The sequence below is a fragment of the Neltuma alba genome, unplaced genomic scaffold, assembly GCF_004799145.2.
Source record: "Neltuma alba isolate B1F8T4 unplaced genomic scaffold, ASM479914v2 tig00012910_pilon, whole genome shotgun sequence".
Taxonomy (NCBI): Eukaryota; Viridiplantae; Streptophyta; class Magnoliopsida; order Fabales; family Fabaceae; genus Neltuma; species Neltuma alba.
This window is the reverse complement of record NW_021637279.1, coordinates 377,151-393,668: the sequence shown is the minus strand read 5'-3', so window position 1 is coordinate 393,668 and position 16,518 is coordinate 377,151. Positions and strand designations below refer to the sequence as shown.

The window sequence follows — 16,518 nt, the reverse complement described above, 5'->3', positions numbered from 1 at the left end:
TCCCTATTGATTATAAAATATTTCTACCAAAAGATAATTCCAATCATTCAATACTCATGATTAAGATGATAAATTAGGGATGCCAACAAACATTTGTGACAAATAACTAACTTAAACAAAATTTCTGTAATATCACAAAATTAGTTATCTAAACCGATGGTAATAATTTACAAATATATGAATGACTATTCAAAATTATCTATCACTCTTCAGCTTACAGACAATGATAAAAGAGTTATTCCGATCCAAACATGCATAGATAAGTTCTTAATTAGAGTTTAATTTACAAAGATCATATGCCTAAGTATATATATCTATCAATTATTACTAAAAGAATTATATTAAAAAGAAATCTAGGGGGCAATGAAAGCATATAATCGACATTATTGTTCTCTCTTTAATTTGTTTCCTTTTATAAGTTATACTACTGTTTCCTCACATATTGTCGGTTTCTAACTAGTTATAGTTTTGCCAATCTAAGATGAAGTTCATTTATGAAGGTATTATCCTCATTCATACATTTTCAGAAATATATAAAAATCAGTTTAATAATAACCCAAAATTATATATATATTCCATGAATTTAAATGAAAATGGTACGGTTAACGAAATGTTTATGTACATATATAATTGTTGGTCCTTATTATAAAACCTAGCTGACTAATTTTAAAAAATTAAAAAAATTAGTTAAGTTACTTATCTATAATAAATATGTTTTGTCTTCTGTAAATTACCCTTACTAATAATGTGTATTGACTAAAACTTTAATATGTACAACTATTATAGGGACTACTCTAAAAAAATGAATAAATATAAGAAACAAAGTAGATTAAGATCTTATAAATAGGACCAAAATAAAAGTCAAACTAGCTATTATATTAAAGATTAGAGATAGTAATATGTATTAATTGTTATCTTATATAGGATTTATATATAGTACGACAAATTAGGTGCTTGCAAATGTTTGTGGTTCTAACTTTTTCAGAAGTTTTGTTCAAAAGAGAACTTTTTCAGAAGCAATCCGCTCATCCCATTATTCTATTTTAAATTTTTCTTGCTGTTGCAATTAAGAATTGGAATTAATTAAGGACAATAAAAATTTATGAAAGACACCGGAAAAAAAAACTATAAAACCGTTGGATATGCGCTGAGTCACAGCTAGCTATCTAGTGATGATGTAATTGTGAAGGATTTTCATATAATATAGTACTCCTTCAGTCCTTAATATAGGGCCTAATTGTTAAGTTAATTTTGGTCCTAAATATAAAACTTATTTCTCATATTTATCAATTTTTTCTAAATTATTCCTATAGATACTCTCTCAACCATAGTTAAGTAAGTGAGGGAGCAAAGATATTAAGAAAGATGGTTATGATGTTTTAGGAAAAACATGTCATATTTCTTATAATTAACCAACTTATCTAATTTTTCTAATATAATCAAACTAGGTAAATAGGTTTTATATTAAAGAGCAGAAAAATACCTCCTACGTTTCATATAAAAATTAGTTAGAGAATTGAATTTAATTAGTTTTAAATATATTTCAATCCACTTTGTTTTTAAATGTATATTATTTCTTCAAAATATCTCTATTTATTGTAATAAGTTCTTAGTCCTACTAGAGGATAGTTTTAATACACACGATTAAATATAATAATTTAAGAAAGGCAAGACACATTTATTATAAATAACCAATTTAATTAACTTTTAAATATCTTGAAGTTAGTTATCTAATTCTTTTATCAACCATAGGATGTAGTGTCACTACAAAAAAACAGACTTTAGGCGACGACTTTCGGCGGCGACAAAAAAAGTCGCCGCTGAAGGTCCACTTTCAGCGGCGACACCAAAAAGTCGCCGCTGAAACTAAGACTTTCAGCGGCGACAAAAGTGTCGCCGCTGAAAGTGGACCTTCAGCGGCGACTTTTTTTGTCGCCGCCGAAAGTGGACTTTCAGCGGCGACATTTTTAGTCGCCGCCGAAAGTGGACTTTCAGCGGCGACATTTTTAGTCGCCGCTGAAAGTTCGCCATTGAAACCAAGACTTTCAGCGGCGACAAAAGTGTCGCCGCTGAAAGTGGACCTTCAGCGGCGACTTTTTTGTCGCCGCCGAAAGTTCGCCATTGAAACCAAGACTTTCAGCGGCGACTTTTTTTGTCGCCGTCGAAAGGGGACCTTCAGCGGCGACTTTTTTTGTCGCCGCCGAAAGTGGACTTTCAGCGGCGACTTTTTTGGTCGCCGCTGAAAGTTCGCCATTGAAACCAAGACTTTCAGCGGCGACTTTTTTTGTCGCCGCCGAAAGTGGACTTTCAGCGGCGACTTTTTTTGTCGCCGCTGAAAGTATAATATAATAATATATATTTTATTTTACAATATTAATAAACAAATTCAATCTGGCTCAGCGGCAAGAAGGTTGGACACGAAAGGAGGCGGTCACGAGTTCGAACCTGGAAGAAGACACATTTAAGGTGAAAATATTTGGACGATGACGTGGCGAGGAGGAGTGATGTGGCAATGACGTGGAGGTGGCTAGTGATGATGTGGCGGTCGGCGGTTATGATGTGGCCGCCGATGGCGATGACATGGAGGTCGACGGTGATGACGTGGGCGGCCGGAGATGATGACGTGGCACCGACGGCGATGACGTGGCATTGGTAAAGCTAATTCTTTTTAGACATTACTTTCAGCGGCGACAAAAAAGTCGCCGCAGAAAACACTTTCGGCGGCGACATTTGTCGCCGCCAAAAAGTCTTTCAGCGGCGACAAGAGTGTCGCCGCCGAAAGTGTTTTCTGCGGCGACTTTTTTGTCGCCGCTGAAAGACTTTTGGGCGGCGACAAATGTCGCCGCTGAAAGTGTTTTCAATGTCGCCGTCGAAACTTCTAAAAGTCGCCGCTGAAAGTATCTTTTAGCGGCGACCTTTTTAGTCGCCACTGAAAGTTTTCAGCCACAGCTGCTACGGCAACGACTTTTCAGCGGCGACTTGTCGCCGCAAAAAACTTTTGGCGGCGACTTTTGTACTTTCAGCGGCGACAAAAGTCACCGCTGAAAGTCAATTTTTTTGTAGTGTGTACAGATATGTTGACCAACTATGTACCTATGATTTCATTGACCAAGCGAATTAAACAACCTTTGATCGTAGCAAAGAGGAAAGAAGAATTGTTGTTCATGTGTTTAGCATCCATGTCATAATAGCAAAACATGTTTTCTCGGATACTTCAAAGAGCGTAAGATAAATTGTTATCAAAATTGGAGTTATTTCATTCATATTTTATTTTCTTAGTTTTTCCTTCTCAATATAAATTGTTTGGGTAGAATATCTATATCTCTCTCCCTCTCCATATATATATTTAGCTGAAAAGGGAATATATATTTAGATAAAAAAAAAAAAGTCAGAATATGCAAGAGCCTCAACAGATGTATGTGCCAGAGCCCCAAAAATAAAAAAGAAAAGAAAAAAGCCCAAGTTGTCATCAGGTTACATCAGGGTTTCTATATCGGCATGCAAATATCAATACGCTACTATTTCTGGCACTTATTATAAGGATTATTTCTAACATAGTTCATTATATACATATTTTGTTTAAAATATTAATTTTTCACATAGTGTTACTAACTTACAAAAATTCTGAGCTAATTAACCAAATTCCTATAACTAATGACTTTTATCGAAACCAATTATGATATTTTATAAGAAATAAATAATTTTAATTGATTTCATTATATTAATTTACGTAAAATTATTATTAGTATTTGATGCTCACAATATGAAATTCTCATCAAGTTGCCTGTCTCAATCTCCACGCTATTCACGAGACCCGTAATCATTTAGTATGGGGACAAAAATTGAAGAATTTTTAAGTTTGATCATAGGAAAATTTACTCAAGACAATGTGAAAAAGGCGGATGCAAGTGTTAATATCTCCTATTTGGTCCCAAGAATATATTTTGTTAATTATTGGTACAGACAACTATTGCACGTGACCTTTGGTCCCTTCTTTGCCAGAACTTAAAATGTAAATATTTTTTGACAACGAACTAGATGTTGTCCCTTCATTATTAAAGTCTGATCAGATTCCGTTCAGGCACAGTACACAATTGCAAGCAAGAAAATTCCTGGGATATTCATGGCTTCTCTATACCCTTCACTTGTCTCTGCTCGTCCCTCCTTCAGAAACAACAACCCCAAAGCCATCAAATTAGTAAGGATTCCAAACCGCGCCTCCAGATCAGTGGCATGCGAAGCCATAAAGGATGATGATGACTTCGACTCAAAAAACCCTAAAACCCACCACCAAGTACTAGTCCCTGACCTTGCCAGAAGAAACCTCCTGTTAGGGTTAGGAGGCCTTTGCGGTTCTCTTCACCACAATGACCCGTTTGCCTTCGCCAAACCGACCCTCCCGCCGGACATCGCAGATTGTCGACGGCCGAACCTCCCCAAATGTGCTAAACCAACCAATTGTTGCCCCCCACCCTCGCCATACATAAAAGACTTCGAATTTCCATCACTATTCGATAAGATTAAGATCAGAACAGCTGCTCATTTAGTTGATGAAGGCTATAAAGAGAAATACGAAGAAGCTGTTCGTCGCATGAAAGCGCTCCCACCGGACGATCCTCGTAACTTCACTCAACAAGCAAACGTTCACTGTGCTTACTGTGACGGTGCTTATCAGGAAGTAGGGTTTCCTGATTTGGACATTCAAGTCCATGGTTCTTGGCTCTTCTTTCCCTTCCATCGTTGGTACCTCTACTTCTATGAGAAAATATTGTCCAGCTTGATCGATGACCCTAGTTTTGCTCTACCATTTTGGAACTGGGATTCACCAGCAGGCATGGTGATTCCGGAAATGTATACGGATCCTTACTCGCCACTTTACGACTCTCTCAGAAACCCCGATCATCAACCGCCAACACTTGTGGATCTTAACTTCCATGTCTCCGTGAAGTTAACTGCCCTTAATTGTCGCTTTGGGGTTACTCCAAAAATTAACTGAATTAATGCAATATAGTGCACAATCCGGGTCGTATTCACTTTGAGGAGCCGAAAACGAAATTAAACCCTAGTAAATAAATGCAAGTAACCTAAATTATAAAAAGGATTTTTAATTTGATTTTGAAAAATTGCTAATTAAATGCCTTGAATTAAATTGAAATTAAAAAACCTTCTTTTTTTTATATATATAGAAATGATTGAAATAAATGAAGATAAAAGAAATGAAAATGAACACACGAATAACACTGATAAAAATCAATCCTTCAATTCAACAACGCAGGCAATCATCACTCTAAAAGATGTGGGAGTTAAAACAGTGAATTAAGAATTATAATTAAGTTTTTAATCCAACAACCGAGCCACCTCGAGTTGCCACAAAATATTTTCCTAAAATCCCAACTTACTAACTGCAACCAGAATAGTAAAATGGGATTAAGGATGCTAAAAACCAATACTTAATTAGAATTCTTAAATCCAAAATAACAGAATTAAAGCTAGCAAGAGACAATATGATCCAAAATTCCAAGCCACCTTAGAAAATCACAATATATTAACTCCAAAATCAATACAAATGTCATAACCACAACATTATAATTAAAATCAAAGCTATAAACAGCCCAATGTCAAATGCTAAGCAATAATTCAGTCACAATAATCTCCAAATATAATCAGATTAAGCAATAAAATTATCCCAATAATCAGAAAAACTATCCTAAGACCTAGGAATTGTTAAACAATTATTGAGTAGGAAATTAAAGCAACTAAAACTCCCCTTTGATGATCTAAGCTCCTGCCATTATTGTTGAATTAGAGAATTGTGAAGCTAGCCACGGTTTGCCATCAAAAGTGCCATAATCAGAGCTCTGTTACGGTTTGCCATGAAGCCCGATGGAACAGTGGAGGATTTCTTTCTTCTTCGTTGCTGGCAGCAGTGAAGAAGAAGCAGACGACGCCGTCGAGCCTGCTGGTTTTGCTGCGTCTCGTTCTGTTCGCTGATCTGGTTCTGTTGACGCCGAGAAGAGGAAGGTGAAATCGCCGATGATGATGATTCTCGTGTTCTCCCTCTCTTCTCCGCCGTCGCTGGTCTCTGTGTTTCACGCCGCTTTCGTCCTGCTCTGTTCGTGCCTCCGCTCGTGTGTGAGTTTTCGTTCGGCCTTTGTTTTCGTTGCCGCCGCCTAGCTCTTCGGTTTCCCCCAAGCCGAAGGTGATTATTGGATATTAGGGGTGGAGCAAACGCAGCGTTTTGCTCCCCCTTTTATTATTTTATTATTTTTTTTCTTTTTTATTTATTTTTTTTCTTTCTTTTTTTTCTTCAAAATCTTCCAAAAATCTGCAAGCAAAAATTCAAAGATAAGGTAGCATTAATTGTTCTAAAAAATCAATTAGTCATAATTAAACCAAAATATGATAATTTTGCCCCTATAAAATAATAATTCAAAATAAAATAAATTAAATCAATTAAGGCAAAAAGGGACCAATTAAGTTGACAAAACTCATATAAAAGATACCAAAATATATAAAAATAATTGAGTTTGTCACTCCGAAAGCCAAGTATAAGTTTTATTGTGATTTAGAGTAGAACTATTACATTCAATTCCCATAGCTACAATTTTTAGAATTTTTTAAGTTTGTTGTTGTTGTTTTTTTGGGGGGGGGGGAACTGCTTGTTTTTCATTTGAACTTTTTACTATCATTGATTTCACAAATTTACAACCAATGCATCAATTTCTTTTGGTTTTACACAGAGAAGCTGGTATGATCAAGCGGATGCAGATCTCAAACAGAGAAGCTGGTATGATCAAGTGGATGCAAATCTCAAAACAATGTACAAACAAATGGTGAGCGGGGCGAACAAGCCTTCCCTATTCTTTGGAAAGGTTTCCGGCGAGCCCGGAAAAATAGAGCAGGTTCCTCACAACACGGTGCATGATTGGACTGGTGATGACTGCCAGCCAAACAGTGAGAACATGGGAAACTTGTATTCCGCCGCGAGAGACCCCATCTTCTATTCCCATCATGCCAACGTCGATCGAATGTGGGAGATCTGGAAGACTCTGCCGGGTGGATATAGACGGGACATCAGAGACTCAGATTGGTTGGAATCTGGGTTCTTATTCTACGACGAGAACAAGGACCTCGTACGCGTCAAAATTGAGGATTGCCTCGACACCACAAAGCTAGGCTACACGTACCAGCATGTTGGAATCCCGTGGAAAGATGCCACGCCTACACCTTCCAGGAGAAAGTTCTTGAAAAGTCAAGGGAAAAAATTCGATGGCGCCAAGGTACAGTTCCCTCTGCTTTGCGCTCGCTGTGAGTATTACTGTGGAAAGAGAGAAGAAGGGAAGGAGTAAGAAGGAGAAGGAAGCGACGGAGGAGGTGTTAGTGATTGAAGGGATTGAGTTTTCTACGAGCGATTCACCGGTGAAGTTTGATGTGTACGTGCACCGCGAAGGCGAATTCAGCGGGGACGGTGGGCCCACGACTACTGAGTGGGCGGGGAGTTTTGTGAGCGTGCGACATTTTCACAAGAGGCAGACCATGAAGAATAATCTGAGACTTGGGATTACCGAGTTACTGGAGGATTTGGGTGCTGATAATAAAGAGCGCGTGGGTGTCACTCTTGTGCCTCAGGCTGGGAAGGGACGAATCATCGTTGAAGGTATCAAGATTGAGTATATAGATGCATGAAATTAAGCTACGTAATAATATTAGTTAAGTCTGTGACATTCTATATATGGTCCTTGTACTATGCACAGTACGTTCGTGGAGGAGTAATTCTAGTTATGTGGGGTAGTCATGTGTTAATATTTGATGTTATGATCATGAATAATATCCTGATTATGCACCAGTCAGTGATAATATAATATACTCCTCTAATCCTATTTATAAGGCACTTCTAGTATATTTCATACAGACTAAGGAAAATCTTAAACTTCATTAACTCTCATTTAAAATTTAATAACTTTTCAACTTTATTCCTATTTAATATACATTATACCTCATGTAAACAAAGTCAACATAATAATAAATGATGGGTAAAATTATACATTTATACAAACATTTCTCTCAGTGTCCTATAAATAGGACCAAAAAAAGTTTTCTCTCTCTACGCTATAAATACGACCACAGGAGTATGTAATTTTATATGTGTATGTATGTATGTGTTTCTTCTACTACATCTTGGTGTGCTGATATGTCAAGTGTTTAATTTGTTCCTATATAGTAAACGACCTTATGTTTTTCTAAATAAAAGAAAAGTATTACCGAGAAGAACTTCTGTAACGACCCAAGTAAAATTAAAAAGTTGAATTGTTCAATATATATATATATATATATATATCCCATCAAATGTTAGATAGATAACGTGCCTAGTCTAGCTGTAGGATTTCACAATTACGTTTTAAATTTAATTTTGACGTCGACTTATTATAATTTACTACTTACGTTTTTTCATAATTTATGGTGGAAGATCTAAACAACTTATACAGCCAACAACTCTAGGTGCAGAGATTGCACAACTATGCACATTTGCGTATCATATGTACCCCAAATATATATTCTTCCTCTCGAGTCCCAAATATTTGAGTTGTGAAGAGGCCGGAGAAGGAGAAGGTCTGCCCCACAAGCACAAGAATAAGAAAATTATTACATGTTTTAAGGTTTGAACTAGAAATTTCTCCCTCTTACAGCGCACCGACTGATATATTTGATTAGATTTGAAATAGGACAATACTTACATTTAATTCAATATATTAAAATCTCAATTAAGACAATCCAAAATTAATTATTAATTTTTTTTATCATTTGAGCCTCCAACTGAAATCCCATTTAATTATAATATTTCCTATTTAATTCAATATACTTAAATCTTAATTAAGGTATTATTCACATCTCATCAATTAAATATATTTAAATCTCATATTATCTGATCCAACGAATTGGGTATTACTACCTCCGGTTCTAATTATAAGACCCAGTTGACTAATTTGGAGAGATTAAGGAAGTTAGTTAGATTAGTTAATGGTTAAAAAATAGCACCTGTTTTCCAAAAATACCCTTATCAAATTTTTGAAAATACCCCTGCCGATCGCGAGCCCCTTTACCAACCACGTGAGCCCTCAGTTCTCCAACACCTAATCGGACCACACGAACCCACGCGAGCCCTCAATTCTCCAACACCTACTCCAACCACACGAACCCACGCGAACCCTCAATTTTACAGCACCAAATCCGACCATCAGCTCTCTCTCTGTACTACGATTTCCAATTTCTACTTGGTAATTTCAGATTTTCCTCAATCTAAGAACTTCTATCCTTTGTCGATGTGTTTTTATTGATTCATTGTGTTTATTTAAGATTCATTTGCAGATTTTTGTTTTGATCGTCGCTTCTACTGTCGCCGATAAGATTACGAGCTTATCTCTCTGGAAGTGCATGTGGCATTCGACTTGCTTGCTGTACATAGTCGCTGCTGAGAATCAATCTCTCAATGCCCATAAACTCAGATTTGAACAGCAAAGGAATTGGTGAATCCAAAACAGGTGATGGCATTAATATGATTTCAAGACTTTACAGCTTATTGTTATCTTAATCAAAGATTAAGAACTTTTTGAGCATAAGTCACTAGTTCAATTACTAATTCTGTAATCACTTCGCTTTTATGTCATTAATTTGGTTACTAATTTTGTTTCCTTTAAGAGAGATCACTTTCAGGTAAGTTTCTCTTGGACCTGAACCAAGTGCCAAGTCATTCTCAAGAAATGGAAGTTCCTTCGGTGGAAATTTTAGACTCTGAACATGACGCTGAACAACAAAGGGAGGAAAACATTCATGCAGTTGAAACTAATGGTAGCCAGTTTCTCTTAGACCTGAACAAACTGCCAAATCAAATGGAGGAGGAACACATTTATGGACCCGAAACTAATGGTACCTAATTATATCTTTAGATTAACATTGTATTCGCATGACTTGGAATATTTTTATCTGTATTTCTTTATACACAGTACAAATATTACTTGCATAAGTGTGTGTGTGTGTAGGCTACTATCCATCACTGATTTTTCATTTTATTTGCTTCTTTTATAATTTTGAGACTGTGACTTCTTGTGGTAATCATATATATATATATAGAGGTTATGTCCTGCTCTGTGTTCTGCTTATTTGGAGCTGCTCTGTGTTCTACTCTATGTTCATTTTTGTTAATTTTAATTTTTTTATGCTTTGTTACTTTGTCTCTCCTGGTTAATAAAATTTGCAAGTACTATTGGGTATCATGGAATAGGCAAACACCGTAGGTTCTTGAGTAATGAAGACCGCAGAGCCATCTCCTATCTCCTATTGCAGTATAGTCAAGATGGGAAACTAATTAAAGGGGCTAAGAAGAAGGTTGCATCAATGTATTCAGTATCCAGTTCTGTCATTAAACGTATTTGGCAAAAAACAAAGGTTGGGGATGGTGCATGTCATGAAAAAACAAGAAATTGTGGTCGCAAGAGAGTTGAACTTCACATTGATCAATTTCTTCAAGTTCCTTTTGCTAAGAGAACCACCTTGTGAGATTTGTCCTGTGCACTGAATATAAATAAAACCTCTTTAGTTAGACTTCAAAAGAAGGGAGTTATCCAACGTCGCTCTAATGCCATTAAGCCATATTTGAGGGAAGAGAATAAGATTGCTCGACTAAAGTTTTGTCTGTCCATGATTGAAAATGGTTCAGTGCCAGGAGATCTAACTTTTAAAAGCATGTATAATGTAGTTCACATTGATGAGAAATGGTTCTATATGACAAAAAAGACTGTGAACTATTACATGCTATCAATAGAAAATGATCCATTGCGTACTGTGCAAAACAAAAACTTTATTGGAAAGGTGATGTTCTTGGTTGCTGTTGCCCGCCCAAGGTTTGATTGCAGAGGCAATGAAACTTTCTCCTGGAAAATTGGAGTCTTTCCTTTAGTGACAAAAGAGCCAGCAAAGAGAAAGAGTGTCAATAGACCTGCAGGTTCATTGATAACAAAGCCTATAACTTCAATTACCAAAGAAGTTAGTAGAAAGTTTCTTATTGGACATGTTGTGCCCGCTATAAAAGCAAAGTGGCCTAGAGATTCAATAGGGGAGCCGATTTATATTCAACAGGATAATGCAAGGTGTCACATTGATCCAAATGACAGTGAGTTCCACCGAGTTGCCACAGAAGATGGGTTTTGCATCCGCTTGATGAACCAACCTCCTAATTCTCCTGACTTGAATATTCTAGATCTTGGCTTCTTTAATGGCATACAATCTTTACAGTACAAGGAAACACCAAAAACAACTGATGATTTGATTGAGGCAGTGATTAGATCATTTGAATCATTTCCATCCACTAAGTCTAACAAAATATTCTTAACACTTCAATGTTGCATGGTAGAAATCTTGAAGGACAGAGGTTCTAATAAATATGATCTTCCACATATAAGAAAAAAAGTCATGGAAAAGGAAGGTCCACTACCAAATCAAATAAAGTGTGATCCAAGTACAAGAAGTGATGGAGTATTTGAGGTAATTTTTCCTTTCTTTAAATATTTCTTCTGTTTTTTTTTGTCTTGTTCTTTTGGTTAATGTGTATGCATTGTGCTTAAATTTTGTGTGTTGGATAATTCATAGCTGTGGCAATATTGGATGATTCAATGGCAACCTGGTCTTTGGTTCAACTACTAACTGATGCAAAACAAGAACTCACCGGTCACCACCTCATTGAGATTGAAGAATGGGGTTTCATTTTATATGTTTCTAAAAACTTGAAGATTTATTCTGTGTTGTTTGATGTGTAAAGAACCAGAAAACCAGAGAAAACTGAATAATTCTTTCATTACTAACATAGGCCACGCGGCCAAGACGATACAACCTTACACTGAAGGACTTGTTTCACTAACTTATATAGAACAAGCCCTAGACTAACTACCTTAGGCCCAATACAAGCCCAAATACAACAACCTGAAGTTAAACCTCTTGACACTCCCCCTCAAGTTTGGGGTGCATAAAGGTTTACAGCCCCTAACTTGCTCAAGATCCTGTCATGATCTTGTTTTCCTAATCCCTTGGTGAATATGTCACCTTGTTGTTCCTTACTCCTTACATGCTCAAGACTTATGACTCCTTGTTGTAATTTTTCCCTAACAAAATGACAATCTATTTCTATATGTTTAGTCCTTTCATGATATACAGGGTTATTTGCTATACAGATTGCAGATTTACTGTCACAAAACAACTGCACCGGTTCTAAATTAGTAAATCCAAGATCTTCCAGCAGCCTTTTGATCCACACAATCTCTGAAACAGCACTACTTAGTGCTCTGTACTCTGCTTCTGTGGATGATTTGGAGACCGTGTGCTGTTTCTTTGACTTCCAGGATATTGGTGATCCTCCAAATTTCACTACATATCCTGTTACAGACCTTCTAGTATCTGGACAAGTTCCCCAATCTGCATCTACATAGCACTCCAGCTGAGCATCCCTATTTGCAGCAATCTTGATCCCAAGTCCTGGACAGCCCTTGAGGTATCTCACCACCCTCACTGCTGCCCTATAATGCGACCTCCTTGGAGCATTCATGAACTGGCTAAGTGCCTGCACAGCAAAGCTTATATCAGGCCTGGTTACAGTGAGATATGATAACTTACCTATCAACCGTCTGTATGCACTTGGGTCAGATATTAGATGATCATCCTTTTCACTTTTCGGTCTGTTGCTGAGTCTTATATTTTGCTCAAGAGGTATACCAAGAGGCTTAGCTGCAGTCAAGCCCATGTCAGTCAAAGTATCTAGAGTATACTTCCTTTGATTAAGTATAATTCCATGTTTTGACCTAGCCACTTCTATTCCTAGAAAGTATTTGAGTTGACCTAAGTCTTTAATCTTGAATCTGTTATGCAGGAACTTCTTTACCTCATTAATCTTTTCAGTCAAATTTCCTGTAATAACCAGATCATCTACATAAACTAGAACCATAGTCATTTCAGATTCAGTTTTCCTTATAAACAGTGAATAATCATATAGACTTTGCCTAAAACCACACTGAATAAGAGCTTCACTAAGTTTAGCATTCCATTGTCTGGAAGCTTGTTTCAAACCATACAAGGATTTGGTCAATTTGCAAACATTATTGTTTCCATACTGTCCAAACCCTTGTGGAATTCTCATATACACTTCCTCCTTCAAATCACCTTGAAGAAAAGCATTATGAACATCCATTTGAAACAAGTTCCAGCCATTCATTACAGCAATACTGAGAACAATTCTAACTGTAACCATTTTTACTACAGGTGAAAAAGTTTCAAAGTAGTCAATTCCTTCTTGTTGACTATATCCCTTGGCAACCAATCTTGCCTTAAATCTATCTACCTCACCTTTTGAATTATACTTTACCTTATAGACCCACTTACAGCCTATGGGTCTCTTTCCTTTGGGCAGCTCCATGATTTTCCAGGTCCCATTGTCTTCCAAAGCCTTTATCTCTGCCTTCATTGCATCAACCCACCTAGGATCTTTGGTTGCTTGCTCAAAGCTGGTAGGTTCTGTAATGCTGTCAAGACTAGACAGTACACATTTATAGTCTTGTGAAATATGAGAATAAGATAAATAAGATTGCATTGGATACCTTACCATTCTTTTATTTGTTGTTGGTATCTGATCATTATCCATAATGCAAGCATAGCCTATCATTGATCTAAAAGCAGTGTCAACATGGCATACATAATCTTTCATCCAGGTTGGATTCCTTGTTTCTCGGACTGTTCTTCTAGGACATTGGGGAATCTCGGCAGGTACTGGATCCCCAGCATCCCCCATCTCTGGTTCATGACTACTATGTTCTTTAACCAAAGATGGTGGTGCTAAATCAGTATCATAGATCCTACAGTCATTGCTAAAGGGATCAATCACGTGTTGGCTACGATCTCCCCCTTGATTGGGACCTAAGGCATCGTTAAAAGGGAATCGAGATTCCTCAAAAGTAAAATGTCGACTAACTTGTAGAGTTTGGGACTGAATATTATACAATAAATAACCTTTTTGATTACTGGGGTACCCAAGGAAAACACAAGGAGTAGAGCGATTGTGAAACTTATCATGAGTATGCAAGACTGTTGCAAAGGCTAAACAGCCAAAGACTCTCAAAAATGACAGGTCTGGAGGGTGACTATACAGAATTTCGTATGGGGTTTTATAACCTAAAATGGAAGAGGGTGTTCTGTTGATCAAGAAAGTGGCTGTCCGAATGGCTTCCCCCCAAAATTTTAGGGGAACATGAGACTGAAAGAGAAGACTCCTAGCTACTTCTAATAAGTGGCGATGTTTGCGCTCTACAACCCCATTTTGTTGTGGTGTATAGGGACATGAGGTTTCATGAATTATACCTTTACTAGTAAAGTGAGTATTCAATTCTGTATTAACAAATTCTAAACCGTTATCCGTTCTAACTTTCTTTACAGCATAAGCAAACTGATTAGAAACATAAATTAGAAAATTCTTGAGATGATGAACAGCTTCATTCTTATTAATCATGAGAAAGGTCCAAGTACAACGAGAGAAATCATCAACAATAGTCAAAAAATATCGGTATCCTTTATAACTGGGAACCCTATAGGGCCCCCAAACATCCACATGAATCAATTCAAAACAGCAACGAGTAACAGAATGACTAGAGGGGAAAGGTAAACGGGTTTGCTTAGCACGGGAACACACTATACATTTCTCATCAGTAAGAGCAGGAACTTCTTTCCTAATCAGTTCAAAATAGCGAAGCTTATTCACAGGAACATGACCTAGTCTGTTATGCCAAATAGTCTGTTTAGTGGAAACATGCAACACATTATCCATGTTGTTAATTCGTTCTATGAGGTAAAGGCCCCCATAGAGTCTACCAATCCTCCTTGTTCTCCCAGTTGAGATGTCCTGCAGTGTGCAATAATCAGAGTAAAAGGAAGCCACAAATTTCTTGCTGGCTGTTAATTTAGATATTGAAATTAAGTTATAACAACAACCAACAGCATAATAAACATCAGTCAAAACAATGTCATCAAGAATTTTAACAGTTCCCACATGAGTTATTAACATTTTATCACCATTGGGCACCTTAATTACTCTGATTGGTCCTGCATACTTATCTACCGTGGCAAACATATTTAAACTATTGACAACATGGCATGTGGCACCTGAGTCAAGTATCCAGTTTGATTCATAAAATAATCTAGGGACAGTTAAAACGATACCTGAAATGGTTTCTTCCAGATAGTCAGTTGTCCCCACTGCAATATCATCTTGATCTTTTCGCAGAAGCTTCAATAATTGATCGTACTGTTCTTGAGTAATGGGGGTCTGACTCAGTGCCGGAGAGGGAGAGGATGAAACGTTACCAACATGACTGGTATTGGTGGTTTGGACGGGCTTTCCTCGAAGGTTAGTGGGAAAGCCAACCAACTCATAGCAATTCTCTCGTTTATGGCCTTTTCTATGACAATGTGAGCATTCTTCAAATGATCTACCGCGTCCTCGTCCACGGCCCCGTCCTTGTCTTCCACCACAGGCAGCCATGGTGCCATTGTCATACGGTGGATTATTGGTCCGTGATGAGATGTACTGCTGTGACTCATCTTGACAAACTAGAGAATATGCTTGGCTGACAGTGGGCAATGGTGACTGAAGTAAGAGTTGTGTGCGAGCTTGATGGAAATTATCATTCAGGCCGGTCAAGAACTGAAATAGTCGCTGTTGTTGAATAGTCTTGGTATACTGTTGTGTAGTATCACATTTACACATGGGGAGTGGCATGATGGCGTCGAACTACTCCCAGAGATCTTTTAGTTTTGTGTAGTATTCTGAAACGTTCATAGTGCCTTGGATGATTGAGTTAATCATCTTATGCAGAGTAAAAATACGCATGCCATCAGCCTTATGAAAACGATCCTTTAAATCGAGCCAGACGAGTCTAGCGCTATTCGAAAACACGATGCTGGTGGCTATCTGCTTGTCCACCGAGTTGATTAGCCAGGATAAAACAATCGCGTTGCACCTATCCCAGAGATCACAGAGATGGGGATCTTGATCTTCTCTGGTACATGTGCCATCAATAATCCCCATTTTGTTTTTGGCCAGCAGAGCAAGGGTGATTGACCGGCTCCAAACCTCATAGTTTTCAGCTCCTCGCAATACTTGAGATACTAATGTGACCGACTGAGTGTCGGACGGATGAAGATATAGAGGATGCGTAAAATCCACAACAGTTTGGGTGCTAGATGCCGTACCATCTTCCTTGCCCATGTCGAATGAAGATCGGAAGCAAGAAGGGTAGAAGAAACAGAGGGTTCGCAGAAAGGAGAAAAGAAAGGCAAAAGAATACAAGAAATGAAATCGTAAGACTAGTTCTTTACCGATAATCGTTGCTGGAGGTGTGGACGATGACTGGTATGAAGCTCTCTGACAGGAAAAGAGAGAGGAAAGAACTCTCGAAACTGAAATCAAACACAAGCTAGGGCTTCTAA

General features: G+C 37.5%; 1 protein-coding gene and 1 pseudogene across 1 annotated transcript; one reads left to right on the top strand and one right to left on the bottom strand.

Annotated features, from left to right (window-relative positions):
* The first annotated feature begins 4,123 nt into the window (after positions 1 to 4,123).
* Positions 4,124 to 7,686, top strand: LOC114732404 (polyphenol oxidase, chloroplastic-like; annotated as a pseudogene).
* An 8,134-nt stretch (positions 7,687 to 15,820) lies between these two features.
* LOC114732403 (uncharacterized) lies at positions 15,821 to 16,297 on the bottom strand. The gene has a single exon (XM_028919686.1). It carries the CDS (start codon positions 16,295 to 16,297, stop codon positions 15,821 to 15,823), a length of 477 nt encoding a protein of 158 aa, XP_028775519.1.
* Between the last annotated feature and the right edge of the window lie 221 nt (positions 16,298 to 16,518).